The sequence below is a fragment of the Prosopis cineraria genome, unplaced genomic scaffold, assembly GCF_029017545.1.
Source record: "Prosopis cineraria cultivar Desert tree isolate PC_DT_omini unplaced genomic scaffold, ASM2901754v1 PC501, whole genome shotgun sequence".
Lineage (NCBI taxonomy): Eukaryota > Viridiplantae > Streptophyta > Magnoliopsida > Fabales > Fabaceae > Prosopis > Prosopis cineraria.
The window spans coordinates 24,079-49,051 of record NW_026555826.1 but is presented as its reverse complement, the minus strand read 5'-3'; the positions used below and the strand labels follow the sequence as shown (position 1 = coordinate 49,051).

At 31.0% G+C, this 24,973-nt stretch overlaps 2 protein-coding genes, 1 non-coding gene and 2 pseudogenes across 3 annotated transcripts; 4 read left to right on the top strand and 1 right to left on the bottom strand.

Moving 5' to 3' along the window:
- Positions 1-2,142: 2,142 nt before the first annotated feature.
- LOC129297350 (uncharacterized) lies at positions 2,143-3,151 on the bottom strand (annotated as a pseudogene).
- A 3,315-nt stretch (positions 3,152-6,466) lies between these two features.
- On the top strand, positions 6,467-6,537 carry TRNAG-GCC (transfer RNA glycine (anticodon GCC)). The gene has a single exon. It is a non-coding gene; the product is annotated as a tRNA-Gly (tRNA).
- Positions 6,538-6,856: 319 nt separating this feature from the next.
- LOC129297352 (glutathione S-transferase U17-like) lies at positions 6,857-8,893 on the top strand. The gene is made up of 2 exons (XM_054935688.1): positions 6,857-7,224; positions 8,184-8,893. Exons 1-2 carry the CDS (start codon positions 6,904-6,906, stop codon positions 8,550-8,552), a joined length of 690 nt encoding a protein of 229 aa, XP_054791663.1. The 5' UTR covers positions 6,857-6,903; the 3' UTR covers positions 8,553-8,893.
- A 4,981-nt stretch (positions 8,894-13,874) lies between these two features.
- Positions 13,875-14,887, top strand: LOC129297351 (glutathione S-transferase U17-like). Its single transcript, XM_054935687.1, has 2 exons — positions 13,875-14,297; positions 14,386-14,887. The coding sequence occupies exons 1-2, from the start codon at positions 13,974-13,976 to the stop codon at positions 14,749-14,751; spliced, it is 690 nt and encodes a 229-aa protein (XP_054791662.1). The 5' UTR covers positions 13,875-13,973; the 3' UTR covers positions 14,752-14,887.
- Positions 14,888-16,978: 2,091 nt separating this feature from the next.
- Positions 16,979-24,128, top strand: LOC129297349 (glutathione S-transferase U17-like; annotated as a pseudogene).
- The last annotated feature ends 845 nt before the right edge of the window (positions 24,129-24,973 follow it).

The window sequence follows — 24,973 nt, the reverse complement described above, 5'->3', positions numbered from 1 at the left end:
TTTTGAGGTAAGATTTTAATGCTCAAAACTATTTCTATTATTAAAACTTATTTTATAAATATTTTCCTACTTGTTTAGAGCTTTCTAATGATAGTAAAATTTTGATGAATGGAACAAATTCTAAAGTTTAAACTTAGGGTAAGTATTGACTTTTAACAACGAAAACTATTAATTAGTAGGGATAAATTAGTACTTAAATTCTATCGGTTTGGATTTGTTCTGTTAATTGATTTGAGAGTTTAAAATTAAGTTTTTAACTATAAATTTGTGATCTCTGATATATAGGATATCTATATGGATTAAATTATGTTTTTGGGATTTAGATAAGTTAATTTAAGTTAATTTTAAATTTTTTTACCGGAGAGATTTAAATTGGAAGGATATGATTGTAAATTTGAGAAGTTTAATTAAATTTTATATTTAATTGATAAATTATAATATATATATATATATATATATCTAATGGTATTTATATCATTCGATGTCGTAGATTAATCTATTATCGTGGTTAAGAAGTTCCCTACACCTCTGAGTTAGTTATAGCTTGGAGAAGAGGTAATATTGGAATATCCTTTCATATATCGAGATACCGGTTTTTAGTATTATGTGTGTGTGTGTGTATATTAATACTTGTGTGATCTTATTGTGAAATGTAACATTTGTTTTATGTGATGCGAAAGAGGTAATAAGGATGGCTAGTAGTATAATTGTTTATTTGGGATTGATGATTGAATATTATGCGGCGTGGTTTGCCTCCATTACGCGCGTAGTTGTTGGCCTTTTTCTTGTAGTTCTCAATGTCTCTAACATTTTGAGACAATGGGCACCTTTTTTTTAAGGAGGGGAGTCTTATTCTGACGGCAATGTACCTCTGATCGGGTATAACCTTAGTTTAGGCTCCAGCTAACGGTAATAAGAGAGTTGGGAGCCATAAGGGTGAAGTTGGAAAATGTATCACTATTGTTTTAATTTGACATTGATTTAGAAATTGTTATAAAATTTTGAATATTGCATTTCTTGTTTTATGTATTAATTGTGAAATTCATATGTATATCTATGGATATAGTTGTGAACTGATTTCAAGAAATATGTTTGTATATGTTAGAATAACCAACTGTTAATGAGATTTTTAATCTCACATGTTACTTCTTATCATTTTTAGGTGAGCAGTCAAGTGGAGCTGCAAGGAAGGCACCGAAGAAGTGAGCTTAGGCTCCCTTCTTTCGGCTTGACACGTGGTTTTTTGTTTATTTTATAATTATAATTGTCATGACCTAGGGACCCTTATAAATTTTATTTTGGATAATTATTATAGGTTATTTGATTATAACTACTTAATCTTTTTGTTTGAATTGGATAACTTTTAAATACGTCAATCTGGACCATAGTTTTCTATTGGGCCAAGCCCATTTATTTTAGATTGTATATATTGATTGTATAAGAAAAATGTGTGTGTTGAGCAGAGTTGATTATCTATAAACTGTTGTTGAACCCTGAACTTATTGCAAATTATTTATTGGGCCCTATCCGCCCTAAGTCCAATGGTGATTGTTAATTTTGATGTCGCTTTATTTAGACAGGTACATTTTTAAGAAAAATATTTATTTATAAAAATAAAGGGGGGAGGTTTTCTTTTGTAAAAAAAAAAGGGCAAGAATTAGGTCTGTTACACGGAGTGCGGTGGAATGTTGATAATTGCAAGATATAAAACTCGATTCCATTTTACAAGTATGAGATTCTGAAGTGGAGTTTATATCAATTTAGGATTGCTAATCAATTGATTTTTCTGCACTGCTTTCTTCAATTCAGCTCATCAGTTCAATCTTCAAACTTTATGAGCTGAACTGAAATTTGATTCTTGTAAAGCTGGCATTCTATCATACATTTCATAAAATATTATCATCTTTTGGAGCTCAATGATTGTAGAACATATATGATATCTGAGGAAATACAGCTACACACACTTCTGGCTCTCAATGAGACTAGAAATTTAAGACCTAAATTATTAACTAATAAATGGGTAAATAATATATTCCACCTCAATATTGAAATTCCCAAGGATCAAAGTAGTGAAGCCTCAAAAGTCTGATTTCTTAATTGGATCATCAAGTTGATTTGAAGTTTATCATCATTCACGCTAAGTTACAAGAAGAAGCCAACGAGAGACCAACCCATAAGAACCAAGAGCCAAGCAACCCCTGATACAAAGTGACCAAAGCAATCTCAAGGTTAAGTTATGCAATAGACATGTTGGGAACAAAGGGAGGTGAAGTTTCATGCCATTTCTAAAGCCACCATCATAATATGGTGCAAAGAAGCAATCTGTGGTTGTGTTAGTCCCACTGGGACAGTTGCAAATAAATGAATTCAAATATCTAGTGTACCCACATGCTCCATGGCTTCTTTCACAAGCAAGACATGAGCTGGGGAGGTCAACGTTGATAGTACTAATAGGCCTGCATGAATTCAGAAGACTGCAAATTGTTGTTCCTTGATCACAGAGAAACTTGGAATTGTGAATGGAGGATGAATTTGTGGAATAGCATAGGAGAATAAAGATGGTTCTTTCATCAAACGTGAATGGTGCATTCCAATCTAAGCTAAAGCCCTTTCTAGGAATAGTACTATAGCAACTTGACATGGTGGGATCTGAGATGTATATGACTTGTCTTTTGTAGTCTATTGAGGTTACAGTATATGACCGTGAGTCATGAGTGAGTGGTGAAGGTGAGCTTTTGTTGGTTACAAGTTATATACGGTTGGAAGCGAGGATCGCCATAACCAGAGACACTGCCAAATGGGTACCTAAGAATCTCATTGCCACATGCTCTTCGACAGATTTGAGCAGAGGTCAAAATGGGAAGAAGATGGAAAAGGAAAATGGAGAGAAGACAAATTGAAGCATATCTAGGTTCCAATGATTCTCAAGAGGAAGGGGGAAAGAGTTGAAGAAAGAAGAACAAAAGTTTGGCTAAAAAATTTGATACTGATATCATTTGCAATGCTGAATCAGTGAGCTAGCTAGCTAACTGGTAGATGAAAATTGCCTTTTTGGGGAGTGAAACTGAAGTGGAGGAAGCAAGGAGGAGCCTACGGTTTTGTTATTTATGGATTTGTTCAATTCTTTCAGTGGAAGGAAGCTGAAGAGCATTTCAGTTCAATTTGTCTTTACTATTATTGGATGCCTTGGTTTCATAAGTCTTCCTCTCTATTCTATTTAAGTAGAATTGCATTATTCTGGTTTTCTATGGCTAGAATGAGGTGGAACTCTTTTTCGCTAGCTTACAATTTGGGTATGTTGATGAAAAGGACATGCTCTCTCTGTTTAAAAATGTAAGGTATTTTTAACTGAATTTTATTCCCAATAAAGTAGTTGCCTACTTTTTAACTAACGCTATCTTTTTATATTTACCCTTATTAAATACTTTACAATAGATATAAAGTCATTATCAATTGAGGTACTTTTGAAAAAAAGACAATAATTACATCTTAAAAGACTAAAAATGCTTTACATTTTTTAACATCTAACCCCTAAAAAAATATCTTATATTTTTTAATAGAGGAAGTATCAAATGGGGTAAAAGAGTAAATTATTCACGTCACATTTTACGTAAAAATATCAAGTCTCATTGAGTCACCAATCAAAATAAAAAGATTCCAGCACGCAATATGTCATTAATAATATGCCAAGAATTTTGAGTTTCTAAGTTTACTTTCATTTGCTGTATTACTTAATTTAGACATTTTAATGTTTATATTTAGAGGAAAACCTATATTGTTACTCTTACATATTTAAGATATTTGTTTTTAATTAACTCAAGGCATATTTTTTATGAATTATTTATTCTATAATAAGTTATTATTATAAATTATAATCCCTGACAAAAATCTTGACCGATTAGTCATAATATGTAAATATGTTGATTTTTCCCTTAAATATTTTTCTTTTTTTTTGCCAACATTTCTTTTTTTTCCTTGTTTGTTTCAGTTTTTTTGAAGAAAATTATCCATTTTTAAAAAATGAGAAAATTTATAATATTTTTTAAAATTTAAAATCATCAAAATCTAAAAAAAATTAAATTCCTAATTATTTTGATAAACTACAACAAGTAACTTCTAAAAATAATCAAATACAATAAATAAGAGAAAATGCTAATAAAAAATATAGTTATATATAAAACTATCATAAGATTTCAAAGGGAAGAATGACAATTGAAGGTTTGTAAAAAAAAAAAACTAATATATATAAATAAAACTTTTGAATTATAAATTCTTACAATTTTAGTTGTGAAAGGTTTTTAATAATTTTAAGGGCTTTTATTTATCATTCTCTCAATTTAAAAATTACAAAATAATAAACTAATTTTATGATTATAGTTAAATATAAAATAAATTATGTTTTCCATAAATTTTTTAAATAGTTACTTTAAACTTAAACTAATGTATCAACAAATTTTATCTCATTATGTGGAGCTGGATACATTGATTAAACTATGTCACTATGCTCTTTTTTTTTGGCAAAAAATGTCATTATTCTCGATTATTAATAAAGTGTTTAATAATATTGTTAATCAATATCACATTCAACAATTTCTTTAGACACAAACAAACACACAGTTGATATATAACGCGGTCTAGCACTAGGTTAGTTAACGTTCGAGGATAGGTGTGGAGCTAAGTTTGACCTTATCGATCTATAATGACAATATAATAATATATTATTAGTCACTGAAATATGCTGCTGGCTCTACTTTTCTGACAACACCCAGAGCACCTTCGATGAGGGCATGGCTCTCTTCGCTTCTTGAATAGCTCTGCCTTTCAAGGTCAACCTTTTTATGTCGACCAGTTCATGAGCATTTCTGGGCAAAGCCCAATCTTTGATGTTTGGATCCTTAATTAAATTAATTCCTTTGCAAGTTCTTCTGGGCTGTCAACATGTGTATATACCTACAAGTACTGGGCTGTATTTGATCTATTCTTGCCCAAGTCCTACTTAAATGTTGGGATGTGGCTCTAGACGAAGCCTGACAACTGTTTGATAAATTGTTGAATCATATGATCTTCTGGTCTCTGGGGATTCATCTACTTTGTTTCTAGCTAGCTAGGTCATGGAACAATTTTGACGGGACAAAGATGCCATCGGAGGTATAGGAGTGGGTATTTCTTGGAACACCTTCATCGTCCTTGTTAGTTGGGTAATTCTATTAATTGCCTCATCAAATAAGAAATTAACACACTTTGCTCACGCGAATTTATGAATTTGATATTAAACAATGATAACAAAACAGGGCTATCCGCGAATTTCCCCACTTGGGTGATGGAGTGGACAATGGACTCAACGTGCAAATAACTTTCTTCACCAACAAAACTTTGATTCAAGTCTGCATGCAGAAAATTGTTTTTGAGAAATACGATTCAGATAACCGTGTAACAAACAAAAACTAGCTAGCTAGTTCTTGCCCAAAGGGGAAAATCCCATTTTAAATTGTCTAACTTTTGAAATGTGGCGCCAGCAGCAGATTCCATCCACCATTCCGAATGTTCCTACCAACATTAACTAACTATCAAACTAGATCGTCCTAGCTACCCAATCATATATATTTGAATCTTCACTTTGGGTCTTGTATGTGTATATATATTTGACAGTGTAATAAGAGTTAGGAGTAGTTATCTAAGTGGTGACTGGATCATCCTGAATGAATCTGGAAAATATTTTGCTTCATTTTCCTTCGCCTCCTCATCTAGCCATTCCTGCAAAATCAAAACAAAAAAGATTTGCTAAAACATAGGTTTAATGCATTCTTTCCACACTTCACGAGTAATTTTACAATCTCTCAAGATGAGTTACACTGAAAAAAAAAAAAATAAACTTTGGATAAAGAAGAGATGGGATGGTCTTGATTTATTTTTTAGAATTAATGGAATCTAGAGAGATGCCAATATAAAAAGATGTCAAACTCTAATTGAAGTATCACAATCAGAAAATTAAAATTTTTTCCAAATATTTGCTATAATTAAAAAATATTATTAAAGATACTTCTAATTGTTGCTATTTTTATTTAAAAAAATAAAATTATTTATATTATAAATAAAGGTAGCTAAGTTTATTATGACTCTTTTACAAAGTATAAAGAAACTCTATGTCACTTTTTTTAACCCCCCCCACACACACAAATATTAAAAGATAAATATTTTCTGTTTTGTCTCCTTAAATTATTAAAAAAAAATGAAAACAGTATAAACAAGTGCATCATACAATTTAAATTTTAAAATGTAACAAGCTACCCACATCAATATTAAATTACAACAAACCACTCGTAGAGCAAAGAAAATATTACTTCGCCAGTGTCATGATTAACTTAAAACACCATGAGCAAAATTTAATTTCTTCAAGATTTTATTATGTACATAGCTGAGAGCACATTAATATTTTATATATATGTTGAACCCACTTAGCAAATCTGCACCAGTGGTCTAGTGGTAGAATAGTACCCTGCCACGGTACAGACCCGGGTTCGATTCCCGGCTGGTGCACGTTTAGTTTTATGTTTTCTTTTTTTGGGTGTGTCCAATCACTTCATAGGGATATGCGAAAAAGATATCAAATGTTGGTACTTGGTGCTTTGGCGTGGAGTTCCGGTGTTGCCCCTCAACCACAAAACCAGACAAAGCCACTTCCCACTTTCGAGACTTTACCATTAATGCCGGAGCCATGTACAGCTCATCATGCCATCCAGTCATCCACCTCATTCACACCTACCGTTCAACTCCGTTCTCACACTATGCACCAACCTGCCAAACCCTTTCTAATTTTCACTATTACTCTTGTATTTATAACCCTCCAAGAATTGACCACCTGCTCCTATCATATCGGAAGAAGAAGAAGAAGAATCCATCATCATGTCCAAGGGAGAGGAAGTGAAGCTTCTGGGTGTATGGGCGAGTCCGTTTGTGATGAGGGCTCGCATTGCTCTGAATATAAAGTCAGTGAGCTATGAGTTCCTTGAAGAGAATTTGGGATCGAAGAGCCAGCTTTTGCTCCAGTCCAATCCTGTTCACAAGAAAGTCCCAGTTCTGATTCATGCAGATAAGCCCGTGTGTGAGTCTCTGATTATTGTTGAGTACGTCGACCAACTCTGGTCTTCTGCTCCTTCTATTCTTCCCTCTCATCCACACGATCGTGCCACTGCTCGTTTCTGGGCTGCCTATCTTGACGACAAGGTATGTATAGATATGCATATCCTTTCTCAGTCTTGTTCAGTGTATATAGCTAGAATACATCAGTTTAATATATGTGTGTTGTATTTACATTATTCAGTTATATACGATTATGTCTGATAGTTTTAACATATCAGGTCCAAGTATAAATGCTTAGTATGACTGCTTAGGACTTTGCTCACAATCTGTTCAATCTTCACTTGTGCAGACTTGTTTCAGTAATGTCACGTAGCTGCTTAGGTTAGGTCCTTGCTCACAAGCACTTGAATTGTTTATTCATGTAGGGTCATGAAGATCTTGTATTGTAAGGGAATAAAAGTAATCTTGTTACTTTCTCATCAAAAAAGTACTCTTATTATTTTATTTTTCATTTTGAAATGTTATTTTCTTAAAATAAAGCAAAATGGTACAAGATCAAACAAACATTTTTAGCTGTGATTTTTTCCCAAGAGAAAATGGTATGCATAGTGAAAAAAATGAACAAGATGAAAATTTAGGCCAATTAAATTAAGCATATATATACTAAAGAGGTTAGGTTTAGTAAAACGAGTTAATATTCTTCATAATATGATGAATTAAGGTTTAAATTTTTATTAGAATTTGGAAAAGATGCTACATTTAATGTTTAATTAATAATGTATTTAACATGTTTACTTTCAATATAAGAATACTTGTAAGTCATGAAAGAAGAAATTAAGCATATCCATTTCAGATATTATTGATTTGGAAACAACTAGTGTGTATATTATTATTAATTAGTATTCAAAGTAAGTGCTATGATAAGATCACTCCATTTGATTGAATACCTCTATCACTTAAATGCCTTAAAAAACAATTATTTTTAGCTTTGACTCACTTTGAAATACCATAAAATATTAAAAGAGACAATTAATTAATCTTTTTATAACACACAATGCATTTGTTAATATGTACATATATGTGCGCGCGCGCTATATATGCAGTGGTACCCTACCTTGAAAAGCATTGCTGGAGCGAAAGGTGAGCAAGAGAGGAAGGTTCGGGTGCAGCAGGTGGAAGAAGGAATAGCGTTACTAGAGGATGCATACAAGAAGATCAGCAAAGGCAAGACCTTCTTCGGCGGCGACCATATCGGATACCTTGATATTGCAATCGGATGCTTCTTAGGGTGGCTCCGGGTGACGGAGACGGTCGCCGGCACAGCGTTGATCGACGAGGACAAGACACCGGGGCTAGCCAAATGGGCTGAAAGGTTTTGTGAAGATGATGCAGTTAAACCTGTCATGCCAGACACAAAGAAGCTTCTTGAGTTCTTTTATGTTCTTCGCGCAAGATTTGGGGGTTCTGCTTGATTCCTATTATATTTTGCTTTGGGTATATTATTGGAAATGTTGAAAATAACGTATGAGAACAATTTTAATTAGTTGAGTGAGTTTGAGTTGCCTTAGCTTTATGCATGTGTGTTAGGTAGGGAAAGTTTAGGCTCACCTAACCCTTTTGACGAACTGTATTGGGGTTTGTTCATCTCAAGTTTATTAACATCCTCGAAGGAAGGGCCGATTGTTCTTAATTATTTGTTCATCACCCTTAACTATTTCAATCGCTGCATGAGTAAGATGTATGTTGGCTGTTCATGAATAATGAACATGTTTCCATTGTCATCTCTCTTGTTAGTTCACTACCCTTTCATCGTGTTATTGGCATGGTATTAAGAGCTAGGCTCATCTTTGGGCCTAAAATATCCGAGTCCAACTGGTAATGGCTGCTCTTGTTTTGTTTTAACACTACAGTCCAACTATGGGATGTCAATCCCTTTCCAGTGACCGTGTGTAATTAGTTTCTGGGACTAGTTTCCCTCTTTTATATCCCAAAAAAAAAAGTAAAAAAAAAAAAAACCACTACAGTCCAACTATCAATAAAAGTTGAGCCTAGCAAAATGTATTAGTATCTCATAATGCAGGGAATAAAGGTTCGAATTCTCACTGATAACACACTCGTATTTAACACCTAACTATATATCAAACATAATTGATTTCAATAAAAAGATATTTATTAGCAATAAAAAAACACCATAGTCCAACTTCAATCTTATTTTCTTGGCTCAATGATATGGTGTTGTTTAGAAAAGTTTTCTTAAGAATGCACATGAGCAAGGTTGAGCTGGACAACACTTCTGCTTAATATAGTTTGAGCTAGCGATGCTTGAGTGTTTGAGCTAGGTTTGGTCCGATTCACTTGAAAAAATTTTACAAATACTTTTTTTGAAGAATATATAAAAATGTTTTTTTGAAAAAAATATTATTATTATTATTTAAAATATACTTTTCATAAAATTAATATTAAAATCAAAAGTAAGATTTTCAAATGTACATATAATCAATAATTGTCAATTATTTTTACATAATATTAAGTTAAAAACAAATTTAAAATTTTGAAAGAGATTTAAAAAACTATAATGATAAAAAATGTCCAAAAAATCATAAAAATAAAATATAATTCATAATAACTTTTAACAAAAATAATATCATGAAATAAATATCATTCACCAAAAAATAAAACAAAAAATGCCAGGCCTCAAGCCAAACCCAAAGTATCCGAATACATCGAGCAGGGTTAGACTAATCAGGCATTCTTGTACCATGTACAACCCTAAATTTTTCGAGCCTTGTGTAGTCGTTTTAGAAACCGCATTTTAGATTCCATATTCAAGCTCAACTCAATTCCATAAAGTTCTTCCCCCCTTTCTTGCTCTTTCTTTTTTCGCCACGCTAATCCATTCCTTTAAAGGTCTTCTCCGCCGTGCAATCTATAATTACTATGTGTGTGTTATCATTCACCAAAAGTCATTTTGTTAAAAACTTATATGATAAAATTTGATTTGATAAAAATTAGTTCTTGTAATGGAATTTATATTTAGATACATTTTTTTCAAATATTAATTTGATAAATTAAAAAACATTTGAATTATATATAATGAAAAGTGATTTTGAATATACAATTATAAATAAGGACATTGATTTTTATTATTTACATTTTTTGTTACATATCTAAATGCTTGATATTAGAAATGTTTGCTGAAAAATGTATGTGAAAAATTTTAAATAACATAAAATTTTATATGTTAAATAATAAGAATAAAAAATATGAAGTTTGATATAGTGGACAAAAATTATAGGACTAAATGGTAATGTGGACCATCAATTAATAATAAATTTTTTTTTGATGCAATATTCTTTTTTCAACATTTTAAAACAATACAATATTATTTTTATTATTAGCAAATATTAACTTTAATTTTTAATTGATCAAAAATTACAGAAAAGACTAAGGAAATTTTCTTCACTTTCCTTTTTTGGATCATTGTCTGTAATTTTGTTCTTCTTTTATGTAATTTTTTAGGTTCTTTTTTTGTTATTTTTAATTAATTAATAATTAAAGTTAATTATTATTAATAATAGGGATGACATTGCATCATTTTCAAAAAATTTTTAAACCATGTACTTTGATTATTACAAAACTAAGAGAAATATGCTTGTTACTTGTGCGGATCAAATATATAATGATGAAGTGATTAAATCTCTAATAGCATGAAAATCAAGAAAAGACTTAGAATTATAGGTTTTATATTTTGTTTCTTTTTTAGATTCAATGTAAAAACTAATGAGAGCTATTCAAGTAACTTAAATTGCAAGAATGCATCCTTTAAATCAAGTCTTAGACTCATAAGTCCTTGGCACTTAAGTGTCAAACTTTTAGAATGCACACCTTTAGTTATTTGCCTGATCCACACAAGTTCTGGCATGGACTCATACATGATCTTGCCATCTCTTTTACATTATAAGACTTAGTGGTTTCAATTCAAGCTTGAGTTTAGATTGCAATTTGCTTGAATTAGACAACAGAAGCATTGCTTGATTTTGTAGGATAATCCATTCATAACCTGAATTGATACCACTCGTGTTTGGGTTAATAGAGAAGGCAAGTGTCTTGGATATGTTTTTGTATTCTAATTCTTGCTTGATTTAAATTTTATCTATGCTTGAATTGTTCCTTAGTGTTAACTTGAAATGTGCTTTAACAATAATACATGTGTGACTCTAGTATGACCCATGCTTGAATGGTTTCCAACACTTAAAAGCTTTGAAGTCTGACTTAGAGATCTTTAAGCCTGAACAAACAAATTCAAACTTGATTTAGAAGTGTCTCAAGCATGTTTTGACTCACAGAAATTACCTGTCTTATCTACGCTCAATCTAGCCTATACCCATACATGTTTGAGCTCAAAGTAGAAGCAAGGAGCTTTTGAACTCTAATATATGCTTAATTCATTATAGCCTCACGCTTGAACTAGATGGAAGCATACCAAATCATTAAGCCTTAAGCCAACCCATGCATGACACCCTTCCAATCCACATGTGAGTAACCTTGTGACAAGTATTTAATGCATTTTGAGGAAAAAGTGCTTTTTCTGGTAAATATCACTTTCACATGTCTTCAACGGCTATAATCTTTACCCTAAGTGTTCCTAATGTCTTCGTTAATGCCAAACTATAAGTAAGACCTTATTTAAATAAGTAGGTAACCTTCATGAACAAATTACCATGTATTAAGTGCCATATTGCTGAAATATTACCATCTTGTATTTTGTCAATGTGAAATTTGCTCTCACTTGGTTTATAGGCCATTAATGTATTATTTACTCTTTTGAAAAAGTTTTTTTAGAGTGTTTAAATTGTTCTTATCTTCTTTCTGAGAGAGAATTCATTAGGAAATACACATTTCACATATTCTTAAGTGAATTAAAGGTTGTGATCCCTTGTCTTTGTATAAAGGAGAAATTTCCTTTGTGAAGGTGATATTTGTTAGGAAGAGATTTCTTTGTGATTAAGAGAGGTGTTCTCTTGTGTGAGATACTTAGTGATGTAGTAAGATACTTGTAGTGATTCACTGGTACCTAAAGTAAACTTAGGGTTTTTATTGTGGTTGCAAGTACCTGTTAAGGCTTGTCATTATAGTAGAAAAATCTTAGAGGTACTATAGAGATTGGACATAAGCCAAGTGGTTGGCCTGAACTAAGATAATCTTCTGTGCAATATTTATATTCCTACACTCTTACATTTAGCTCATTATTATCTTGCACTTTCTTGATTCTTGATTTGGAAACTGTCATTCCTTGCATCCCTTAAACTATATTTTGATCTTCTATGTCAATTTGATTTCAAGTATTTAGAATCTTCTTAAAAGGATTTACAAATCTTTGCAATAGAAGTATTTGTGCTTTATTTAAATTTGTTTTTATAAACTTCTCTTGTTGCACTTTCTTCAATGCTAAACTTTGCAAAAGTTTCCGTTTAGTTTGAAATTTTGCTAAATGCCCAATTCACCTCTTTTTTTTAGTGTTGTCACCTGATCTTACAAAGTTAAATGTAAAGATTATACCAAATATGAGTTTAAGGTCTCGAACACTCCTGAACTTACCTTTAAATCCAAAATTATATAAATAGTTTAATATACATTAATAATGAAAATTAGGTGTAATTTAAAAGGTAGCATGATCAAATATAAAATTAGGTATAGCTTAAGGTCTCAGGAGCCTTTGGGATGTTCTTCTTAGAGGGAGTATTGTGATTTGGAAGAAATACAAAGGTACTCCTTTCATCTCAAATTATATATAAAACAATATTGGAAGAATTTTTATTTAAAAATATAAGATAATTTGATAAAATTAATGTTTCATTGATAATACTTTTTCAATATTATCCTTCAAGTGGAGAAAGAATTAAAATGATATTATAGTATAATGATTAACTGTGTAAGAGCATTTTAAAGAGTTTTATAGTTTTTTTTTTAAAAAAATAAGGTATATTTTATTGATATAAAAAATCTTTTTTACATTTTTTTATAATTTGAAACATACTAAAAAGTATTTGGGAGAACGACACTGAAGGCTCTAAAAAGAAAAATCATTACAATAAAAGTCTGTCAATTTTCATCAGATATTATGTTGAAAAATATGGATGTGTTATTATTTAAAGCTAAATCTTAACTTGTATTTTTTGGTAGAGTTATCTCAAAAATTTAACAAGTTAAAGTTCAACTGTTAACGGTTCTTATTTTTACAGTACAATAATTGATACAAAACGAATAAACTCTTGTTACTGTAATTTTTTTTTTTTAGGTTCTTCAATGCCATTCTCTCAAAGTATTTTCTTCAATTGCTCTATTTATTAATTAGTCCTGCCACAGCCCATTCCCATGCCCTGATTTGATTTCGCGTCGGTGCACATTCACTTTCAGCGGACCCTGCCTTCACACCACGAGGATATACCATGAAAGATCTCAAAAGGTGCCCGGCCTTTCATAATCGGCTATATTGCCATAAGAGTGGCCTTACATATCCCTCACGCCATTGATTATTACAATCAAGGAGTACCCAAGTCCACATAATTAGAACGGTGACATAGACTTCACGAAATCAATCACTACAATTAATGGTAACAAATACTGAATATTGAAAGCCTCGGTGTTTCCCTCTCAACCATGAAACCCGCCAACGGCTCTTCCAGCTTTAGACTCTGCCATTAATGAAGTAGTCAAGCATGCCTCATGCCATGTCATTGTTGTCCTCATTCAGCTAACCATTAACTCCGTTCACACTATGCTGTACAATCCTGCCAAGCCCTTTCTAATTACTTTTCAGTTTCATTCTTGTATTTATAGCATACTCCTCCAAGGACTACCTGCGTCGTCACTGTAACCTAAATCATACCACCATGTCCAAGGGAGAGGAAGTAGTGAAGCTTGTGGGTGCATGGCCAAGCCCCTTTGTGATGAGGGCCCGTATAGCCCTCAATATTAAGTCTGTGAGCTATGACTTCATTCAAGAGACGTTGGGATCCAAGAGCCAACTTCTGCTTCAGTCCAATCCTGTTCACAAGAAAATCCCAGTTCTGATTCATGCAGATAAGCCTGTTTGCGAGTCTCTGATTATTGTTGAGTACGTCGACGAGGTCTGGTCTTCTTCTCCTTCCATTCTTCCCTCTGATCCGTACGATCGTGCCATTGCTCGTTTCTGGGCTGCTTATCTTGACGAGAAGGTACGTATTTTTATTCTTCATCTTATACTCCCTCTAGACCATAATTAAGTGGTTCGTGAAATATTGTGTATTGTGTTTGATTGTGTAGTGGTTCCCTGCAATGAAATCCGTTGGGGGTGCAAAAGGAGATGAACAGAGGAAGGCTCTGATACAGCAATTAGAAGAAGGATTAGCATTAATGGAGAATGCTTATCACAGCATTAGCAAAGGCAAGCCCTTCTTTGGCGGTGACCGGGTCGGGTATCTGGACATTGCGTTCGGGTGCTTCCTCGGGTGGCTGAGGGTCACTGAGGCGCTTCTTGGGCTCAAATTGTTGGACCCGGCCAAGACACCAGGCCTGGCCCAATGGGCCGGAGCATTCTGTGCTGATGATGCTGTCAAGCACGTGATGCCTGAAACTGACAAGCTTCTGGAGTTCGCCAAGCTACTTATGGCGAAAATGGCATCGAACTAGTTGAGTTCGACATTGATGCGTGGCTTATACGATCTCGTGTCTGTCGTTATCCTTAATGACTGAGGCTTTGAGTTTGTCTGCGTGTTGCCTCTTGTAATAAAATTTCGATTAATAACATTTTCTCATGCTGATCTTATTTTACTCGTCCATGTTGGTTGTCTGGTTATAGTTAAATTTAAACTTGGGACGTGCATCTTCTTAAACCAGAAAATAATAAAATGTCTTAAATGAAGCTAAATTAATAAATACAGTTGTATGTGCAATATAGACATAGTGAATTTGTGGTGTGAGTTGCGTGTGTAATGCAAAAGGAGACAAAGAAGGATTAAGAGTTATTCCACCATGCTAATAGTAATAGTTGATTTAACATTAATTTTTAAAAAGTGATGAGATTGTACTGATCGTGAAATATTATATAATAATTTTTTAGGGTCTATAACTTATTCGAGAATATTTATGATTTAAAAATACACTTTAATCTCATTCGTGTATACATATAGTCTTGCTTATGTAATCCCAAACCGCTGGTTGGTCCCCCCGGTGTGACCATTACATCTTTTTGATATCGTGTTTGTTCACATGTTGCTGGCCAATCTATTGTATTAAAATAAAATACGGAGTTCTTACCAAAAATAAAATAAAATAAAGAATTGGGATTTTCTTTCGTTCTTTTCTTATTTCTCTCTTGTATCCTAAGTTTTGTATTCAGATTAATCTAATTGACAGTTTGCTGGCATCTATTCAAAAGCGTGCCTCCCATTGAGAATTGAATTATTATTGCATGCCCAGAATTCAGACTCAAGACTTATAATTAAACTAGATCATCTTCCTAACTGATGCAAGATCTCAATGGTAGAGTTGGGATTTTTTTGTATGTTTTGACATGCACATCATTAGTCAGGGCACGAAAGGGCACATGGATGTTCTTTCTAGGACACACTAAATATAAGATGAAATTAACATAAGACAAAGTTTAAAAGAATTTTTGGTCACAAATATAAGATAAAGTTGGAGTAATTAATGTTTTTTCAGGCTTACCTATTATTTATTTATTGTCATTTGAATTCCTAAATAAAAATTTATTTTGATCATTAAATACAAAGAAAGGTAAAATTAGAAAATTACATATTTTTTGGCAATTTTAAAATTAAAATTATAAGTAACATTTTTTTAATAAGAGCAAAATTTTTTAATCCCGTCTTATATTAATTCCATAGTAGTATGTTCCTCCGCTCTCTATATATAAATAAAACTTTCACGTGATTTCTTATTTTTTTTATAAATAAAACAGTAATTTTTAATAAACATATATGAAGCCTTCCATAAATTGTCTTTCATTGAATCACAATTTATTTTTACAGACAAGAATATTTTAGTTGAGTTCAACAAAATCATTTACTGTAATTATTATTTTAACATGACCCAAAAAAAAAATAAAGCAACAATTAAGAATTAAGATTAAGAATATTTTAAAAAACGAATGTAAGGTGAAGTGTTGAGTTCGCAATTTCGCATACAAAAGACCAAGAAGTGATAATGTCTTTGTAGCGGATCCGAGGAACAATTGAGTCAGCATAGTTGTGAGCTTTCTTACTCTATTCACCTGTACGAATGGATTTAAAAAATAAAAATAAGTTAAATTACTCAACCATCATTTATAATAAATATAATAAAATTTAATATCACATCCTATAAAAGTAGGGCCTGTGCTTCTCACTGTTATGAGATTTGAATTACTCAGATTTGATCTGGCTTATCAAATTTAAAATATTGTTATATTATTTTATTTTTATATTTATCAAGATGAAAATTTGTAAAAATTATAAAATAATTTTAACAAATTTTTTATTTTTAATCTAGTCTAGATTTAATTTTAAAATTTAATTTAATATTAAAATTTTTATAATTATTGTTTATTGACTATCTAGATATACTCTACACAATTCAAATTTAATAAATATAAAATAAAATACTACTTTAAATCTAGATCATTCACATCAAAATCTTGATAATTTAAATCTCATCATACTAATGAGCATTGAAATTAGGCCCATAAATATAAGAATCATTGCACTCATTACAAATTTCATAAATCATAGTTTTAAAATACATGAGCTAAATTACCTTTATTCTTAATAACCAAGGACCACTTATTTCTCTTCCACACCTTAATAGTTATATTTTTATATTTATATATTTTTAATTCATTTCATTCTTTTTCAACCAAATGGCCTTTATTCATTTAATGAGAGATGCAGACCATATAAGCAGGTATTTAATCTTGTCGATAGTGGCGACCATTTTCTGATGAGAAGAGCCATTGTTTATGACTCCCACTGCATTTAATCATTTCGTTGTTTATTTAATCTTATAGCATCGATATAGCCTCAAAAATGACCACGGATAGTTCAAAATTTTAAGAATAGACCTACTAGATCTGCGTCCAAAGCTTCTTATCAACAATGTGTGTGTGTGTGTGTTCTAACAAATGATCGAACCAATTATGTGTCATTAGTTATTAGTTACTACACTATTCTCAAGATTGCTTCTGAAAGAGCGATCTGATGGCGGAAGTGAACTAAATTTTCAAGACAGATTATCGAGCCCTTTTACAATGACGCTGAAGATTGCTCTTAACATCAAATCTCTCGAATACGAATACTCTGAAGATCATAGGGAACCCAAGAGCGATCGTTAGTACAAATTGTGGATTTTACGGGAGATTTTTTACATTAATTGAAAGGTAAACAATGTAAGATGTACAAGTAGTGACATTTTTGTGATATTTGCACTTGAATGCTGGACTTTCTACACGGGGTGCCTATCAACTGATGTAGAAATCAATGATTAAAAAAATAGACCAGATAGTATGATTATTGATCGGTTCAAATTTTAGCTCAGTTAATATGTAAAAACCATTTTAGAGATTGGGCTGTTTTGAATCGATAGTTGGACCGAAAACTAAATTCAATTTTAAAATACCAAACTGTTAAAAAAAATCTTTTTTTAAATTTTTTTAGAAAATGACTAATTTTTTTTAATCATTTAATGTTATGTTGTATCATATGACTTATTAAGTTATAATAAACTTAAAATATTTAGTTTTATTTTTAAATTAAGTAGCAATTTTATATTTATTTCTTATATTTAGATTATTATATATATATATATAATTTTTAATTTAATTATTATGTTATCGGTTTGACCATTGATCCAAGCCAGTTGAATTATACAAACCATAAACCACTGACCTTCTTGGTTCTATATCCAATTTGATTCTGAAAACATTGATAGAAAGTGCACTTTCTACATTGAGTACTTCACACTCGTTGTAAAAATTGTACATTAAATTTTAAAAAAAATAAAAAAAATAGTTACTTTTTACCAAGGTCTTTAAACCGAGACTAGACCAAACGATTGAATCGGTTTGGCCATTACTCGCTTTGTTGAATGGCTTGGTTTGCTTGAATGGACTGTCTGAATAGTTGAGCCAGCTTAAACCATCCAAAACTAGCGGTTGAGCTGAAATTTGGGATTAAGTTGGGAACTGGAGCGGCTAGAAATGAACTGTTGTTGTCTCCTCTTTTTTGTATAGCCAGATATGAAATTTATGAAAAAAAAAATAAGAGGAGAAATAGAAAGAAGAAGAGAGGGCAGAAACATGGAGATAGGAGTGTGTTCATCATCAAGTATTACCGCAAGTGTATAGGTCATCACAAGTATAAAATATTTCAGAGTTATCATTCTTATGAGGATTTAAGCAAAAAAAAAAGTTAAAAATTTACCATTAAACTTTGAGTTAGGTTGGGAAAAATCAAGAGTAGGTTTGTGTGAAAGTAATAAAAATTAGATTAAGTGGTAATTTAGAACAAAATTAGCTAATACTATGAATTCATGAGACAAGAATTTAGGATTATCTTTCCCTTTTATATTTCATAAGACTCTAATTATTTCCTCTCAAAATGACTTGTAATGAAAACAAATGTTAGTCTAAGATATTATTTTTTTTAAAGCTTTCTCAAATCAAAATCAAATATATTTGCCAATACTAGCATTTCGTAATCTCTTAGAAATGATTAGTGAAAATAATGTTTAAGTTCGAACCTTAATGTGACTGTAAAGAGTTTATAAAATATTTTTATTTTACTAACAAACCATCCATTTATTATCTTTGAAAACTTTAAGTCCAACACCGTTCTATCTAAGTTTTACACCTAAGTTGGCTTTCTCAAATACAACCTAAGTGAACACAATAATCTAAATAGTGATCAAACATTTAGAAGCATCAAGCAAAGAATAAAATAAATACATATATACATTACCACCAAAAAAGAGGAGTAATCAAGTTTTAATCCATACAAAGATTTGAAATAATCCTAAAACAAGAAAACTAGCTAGATATGTTCAAAAAGGAGCAACAAATAATAACTTGTTCAACACCCATATCAAAAACACAAAGAGAAAAGGAAAGTGAAGTAGAAAAATCAAAGGAAATTCACTTGAATTTCTTCAAATCTTCAATTCTTAGCCAAATCTCCTTCAAAAACTATAAACCCTAGTATAGCAAGTTTCAAGGAACCTCTGGACTTTGTGGTTCTTTGTTTGGAGGCATGGTTATGGCTTATGTAGCCTTAATTCTTGTATTCTGCAACTTAAAATGTATAGTAAAATTTAAGCCATGTGTCATAGAGTGTTGTTCTTGCATTGTGACGCATGTGCAAAAATGTGGGCATCCACCGTAGCGTGTTGTCATTGTGCTGTGACTCCTGTGCATCTTTAGAAAGTCTATTTCTATGTCACATGTCGTGACGCATTGTACATACATTACAATCCATTGCACAAAGCATTCAATTTTCATTTCGGGCCCATTGTGCATGCATCTTCAAACATCATTTGACTTCTTATCGTTACAATTACTTGAAAGAAATCACTTGAAACAATAAATACAGTTATGAGATTTTTCAAAGTTTAAAATCAAGGCAAGATTCTTCACAAAAATTGCCAATAAATTTTATTTTCAAGGTTAACTTCAGCTAAAGCTCAATTTTCTATATCTAACTCAAAATATTTACAATTGAACCAATTCATCAAAAAAAGTATAAGAAAATGTGTTAAACTGGCGTCAATTTCAATATGTTAATAGAGTGGAAAGAGATTAAGAGAACAACCGCAATCACAAGAAGGAGGAAGGCATGGAGTAAAGTCTTCGATGATGAAGAAATCGAACAGAGAATCAAGAAGCAAAGAAGAGAACAGAATAGAGTCGCAGCCCAAGACATGATCCACAAAAACGAAACCCTTCATCTTTGTTCTATAACTCTTGGTGTTTAATTTAATTTTAAATTTTAAATTTTTAACCGATTAGTATCTCAATCGTATCCCAATTTTCAGCCACTATTCCTAAAATTCACATAATCACAAGCTCCCATGCATCCTTTTTGAATTTTGAAAAGCGCACTCGTTCTCCCTTTTTAAATTATTATAATAATTTAAATCAAAAATATCTTTTCTGACTCTTGGAATTACGTTTCATTTGTTAAATTCGTATACTTTGTTTTATTTTTTACATATATATTTTTATTTTAATTATAAAATTATATTTTTTGTTTAATTGTGATGTCACTTGTCTAATCAGTTAAATCATAAGAACAATAACTCGTTAACTTTTTTTTGTTCATCATCTGATTCATTTTTTTAAAACATTTCTTTCCAAATTAGGTGTCTTCACACTCGATATAGAAAGTGTATTTTTTACATTAGGTGCTTCACACCAAATGTAGAAAGTGCTTTAAATTTTTAAAAAATAAAAAAATAGTTACCTTCTACATTGGGTGCCTTTGCATCTAATATAGAAAGTACTTTAAATTTTTTAAAAAATAAAAAAAAAAGTTATTTTTAACATTGGGTGCTTCACACCAGATGTAGAAAGACCTCTTTTAAAAAATTTTGAAAAAAATACCCGCTTTCTATATCTGGAGGCAGAATCATCTAATGTAAAAAGTGATTTAAAAAAACTAATTACATCTTTTGTTCTCTTTTCATTGTGCCTTCTTCTTCAATTTCTCTGTCATCATTTTCACATAGCATCATCATCTCTCCCTCCTTCTCCTCCTCCTCCTCCTCTATCAGCATCGCTCGTCTTCCTCCTCCCTCCTCCTCTTCTTCCTCACTGTCATCCTCCCCTAATAACCCAAAACTCATTTTCCTTTTCACTTGTCCTCGCTCATTTCCCCCTTCCTCCCCCTTAGGCCTCCTCTTGCTCCTCCTATGGCTTTTGAAAATTTTTTCAGTATGCTCTCTTTACTTTCTTTCTTTTTTTCAATTTTAATTTTTAATATATATATATATATATATGATTATAGTTGAATTTAATTCAATTTAACTTAATTTTAGTTTAATTTGATGGTATTTTTTGATTAATTCTTTAATTAGTTAGTGCCTATTATATATATGATGACGGTTGAGTATGATGATAGTTGAATATTATATTAATTGTTTAGGAAGTACTGTTAGTGGCGAGCTTAATGCCCTAGGCTATTGCATGTAATTAAATTAGTGTTGTTGACATTGCTTAGAATGAAAATTGTGTATTTTTCGCTTGTAAAATTTTTTAATCCCCTAGGCTAGCCTAATGCCTTAGGTTGTTTAGAGTAACATTATTCTCTTTTTATACTCCCTTCATTACAAATTTGGGAAGAAAATGAAGAAGACGATAGACTCAAAAGTATACTTATACAAAACTATTCAATTAATTTTTTTTGAATATAATATTTACTAACTTGGTGATCTTGATTACAAGGCAATAAAAACATATTAAAAAGTGGTCATGAAAAAGAACAGACATGAGCTCAAGAATCCTTCGTGGATTGATCTAAAGATAAGTGAGCCTATACTTTATAAACATGTTCAATTACTAAAATTTCTTACTAATTTCTTATGATTAGTTCTTATACAAAGCCGTAGGCAATCAATGAAGATGGACTTGTGCGACCTACATGTGATGAGACACATGCTCAATATTATCACATTAGGCGTGACCTAATTTACAATTGAGGTAAATATATTTTTAAAAATTTTATTTTATATTATGTTATTTGATATTAATTAATAAGTGTTCTTTGCAAATTATATTTTAGACATTCAACAATACAGATCCATTTCCCAAAAATGAAATTAAAGATATCCCTATATGTTGAAAAACTCATTTTGTGAAGAGTTTGTGAGTTTCATAAATAGTTTTACACAATTTAATGCGTTTCTTAGTTTTTAAACAAACTTTGAATACTTTTGCTGATAGTGTTGATAGTTAATTGTAAGAATTTTAATTGATGCAATTTTTTACATGAATTATGTTAGATAGTTGTTAGTTTTAGACAATTAAACTAGATTGTGATTTATACTAAAAATTATAAATGAATTTTATTGTCTAGCTGTGACAATTTTCGTGTACAGGAATAGGTAATTAAAAAACACAAATATAACATTTAAAAAATAAATACTTTTTACATCGGTTATAATTATATACTTTTTATATCGGTTGGGTAACGTAATTAATGATTTACACAATTTAATACGTTTCTTAATTTTTAGGCAAATTTTGGATACTTTTGTTGATAGTGTTGATAGTTAATTGTAAGAATTTTAATTGATACAATTTTTTACATGAATTATGTTAGGTAGTTGTTAGTTTTAGATAATTAAACTAGATTTTGATTTATTCTGAAAATTATAAATGAATTTTATTGTCTAGTTGTGACAATTTTCGTGTATAGGAACAGGTAATTAAAAAAAAACAAATACAACATTTAAAAAATAAAGACTTTTTACATCGGTTATGACTATATACTTTTTATATTAGTTGGGCAACGTAATTAATGATTTACACAATTTAATACGTTTCTTAGTTTTTAGACAAACTTTGGATACTTTTGTTGATAGTGTTGATAGTTAATTGTAAGAATTTTAATTGATGCAATTTTTTACATGAATTGTGTTAGGTAGTTGTTAGTTTTAGACAATTAAAGTAGATTGTGATTTATACTGAAAATTATAAATGAATTTCATTGTCTAGTTGTGACAATTTTTGTGTACAGGAACAGGTAATTAAAAAAACAAATACAACATTTAAAAAATAAAGACTTTTTACATCATTTATGACTATATACTTTTTATATCGGTTGGGCAACATAATTAATGATTTACGCAATTTAATACATTTATTAGTTTTTAGACAAACTTTGAATACTTTTGTTGATAGTGTTGATCGTTAATTGTAAGAATTTTAATTGATGCAATTTTTTACATGAATTATGTTAGGTAGTTATTAGTTTTAAACAATTAAACTAGATTGTGATTTATACTGAAAATTATAAATGAATTTTATTATCTGGCTGTGACAATTTTCATGTACAAGAACATGTAATTAAAAAAAATACAACATTTAAAAAACAAAGACTTTCTATATATGTTATGACTATATATTTTTTATATCGGTTGGGCAACATAATTAATGTAAAAAGTGACCTATTATTATTTTTTTAATTTTTGATTAATTTTCTACATTGATTATAAACCACTATAGAAAATAGACTTTTTACACCCTTAAAATAACATCAGCTTTTAAACTGGTGTAAAATGTGATTTTTAACCCTTATAAAACAAATTTTATGTACTAATGGATCTTCTTTAGTCCAACCCAGTCTACGCCCTAATCCCAGTTCTTTTTCACCGCAGCAAACCCATCAGCGAATCCCCTTATCACTGTCGAATATATCAACAAGCATTGGTCGTCTGGCCCCTCTATCCTCCCCTCCGATGCTTGTGATCTTTCAATCGCTCTATTATGGGCTGCTTACATCGATGACAAGGTATTTTACTTCCCAGCAACAGGGTTTAACTTTTTGAGAAAAAAAATTGGGTATTTTCCAACCATTTCTGACCATGCTTTATAGGTTTCTGAGTTTAATCTCTTCCTTTTTGAATGAGAGCTGTTTCTTTAATTGTGATAGTGGTTTTCCTCAATGAAAAGCATTCTGAATGTTGAAGATGAGGAAGCAAGAATGTCATACTATGAGACAATGGATGAAGTGAATAGGAAGATAGAGGATGCATTTGGGAAAGTCAGCAAAGGAAAACCCTTTTTTGGTGGAGACTAGATTGGATTCCTGGACATTGCTTTTAGAAGCCACCTGGGTTGGCTCAATGTTATAGAAACTTTATATGGAAGAAAGTTTCGTGTTAAGGCAAAAGCTCCTTTTGTGGTGGAATGGGCTAAGAAATTTGCTGCTAATCCTGCTGCGAAGGACCTGAAATTGATAAACTCAGAGCTTTCCAAGTCCATTCAGATCAAATAGAGAGCTATAATTGCCAAGAAGTGAGTTTTCGAGCATGATTGCATGCTGGTGTAAATGATCTTTCTATTGTTGTATGGTTCAATAAAGTGATGCTCTATTGTTCTACGTGTTTCTTACGAGTCTGCTTGAATTTTCTTCTCTCTTTTAGGCCATGTATTGTCCTTTGTAGCAGGAATTTGCATGAGTACATGCTTTGGATTTGATTCTAGATGATTTCAAAGTCAAATCGATCAAAATGGCTGTCTTGCTGTCATTTGAAGAAATAACATATCTCCTCAATGTGCTTTTCAAAACACTGTTCCATTGCTTGAAATTTAAAATTGAGTGAAACTTGATCATTTTCTTTGGTCATTCTCTGATATTTTTTAGGCTATGGAGGCTGCACACAACATTATAAGGAACTATGAATTATCCAAGGTTTTAAAAATCGAACTGGACCTGCCGGTTCAACCGAGAACTGACTCTTGATCCGATTCGATTGACCCTTAAAAACCGGTCAGCAGGGAACCGATGAACAACTGGTAAAACTGATCAAAAACCAATAAAACCAAAAAAAAATCAGACCGGTTCTCATAAAAAACCGGACAAAATTTAAAAAATAAAAAAATAAATTAAAATTAAATTTAAAATACATCTTTCTTGATATTTAAATGAAAAGTTTCACTTATAATTAATATTAATTATTATATTAATCAATAATAAATTATATTCCCAAGCATCTATAATATATTTTTGAAAAAAACACATATTTAAATGTATTTCTTATTTAATTATGATACATAAATTAAAAATATATTAATTTATGTTAACCAGTTTGACCTCAATTAGATCACGGTTCGATCAATAAATTGTGAACTAATATTTCATCT

Coding starts and splice junctions, on each gene's coding strand:
- LOC129297352 (XM_054935688.1), top strand. CDS start 6,904: ATGTCCAAGGGAGAGGAAGTGAAGCTTCTGGGTGTATGGGCGAGTCCG. Junction 7,225..8,183: donor CTGCCTATCTTGACGACAAG/GTATGTATAGAT, acceptor CTATATATGCAG/TGGTACCCTACCTTGAAAAG.
- LOC129297351 (XM_054935687.1), top strand. CDS start 13,974: ATGTCCAAGGGAGAGGAAGTAGTGAAGCTTGTGGGTGCATGGCCAAGC. Junction 14,298..14,385: donor CTGCTTATCTTGACGAGAAG/GTACGTATTTTT, acceptor TTGATTGTGTAG/TGGTTCCCTGCAATGAAATC.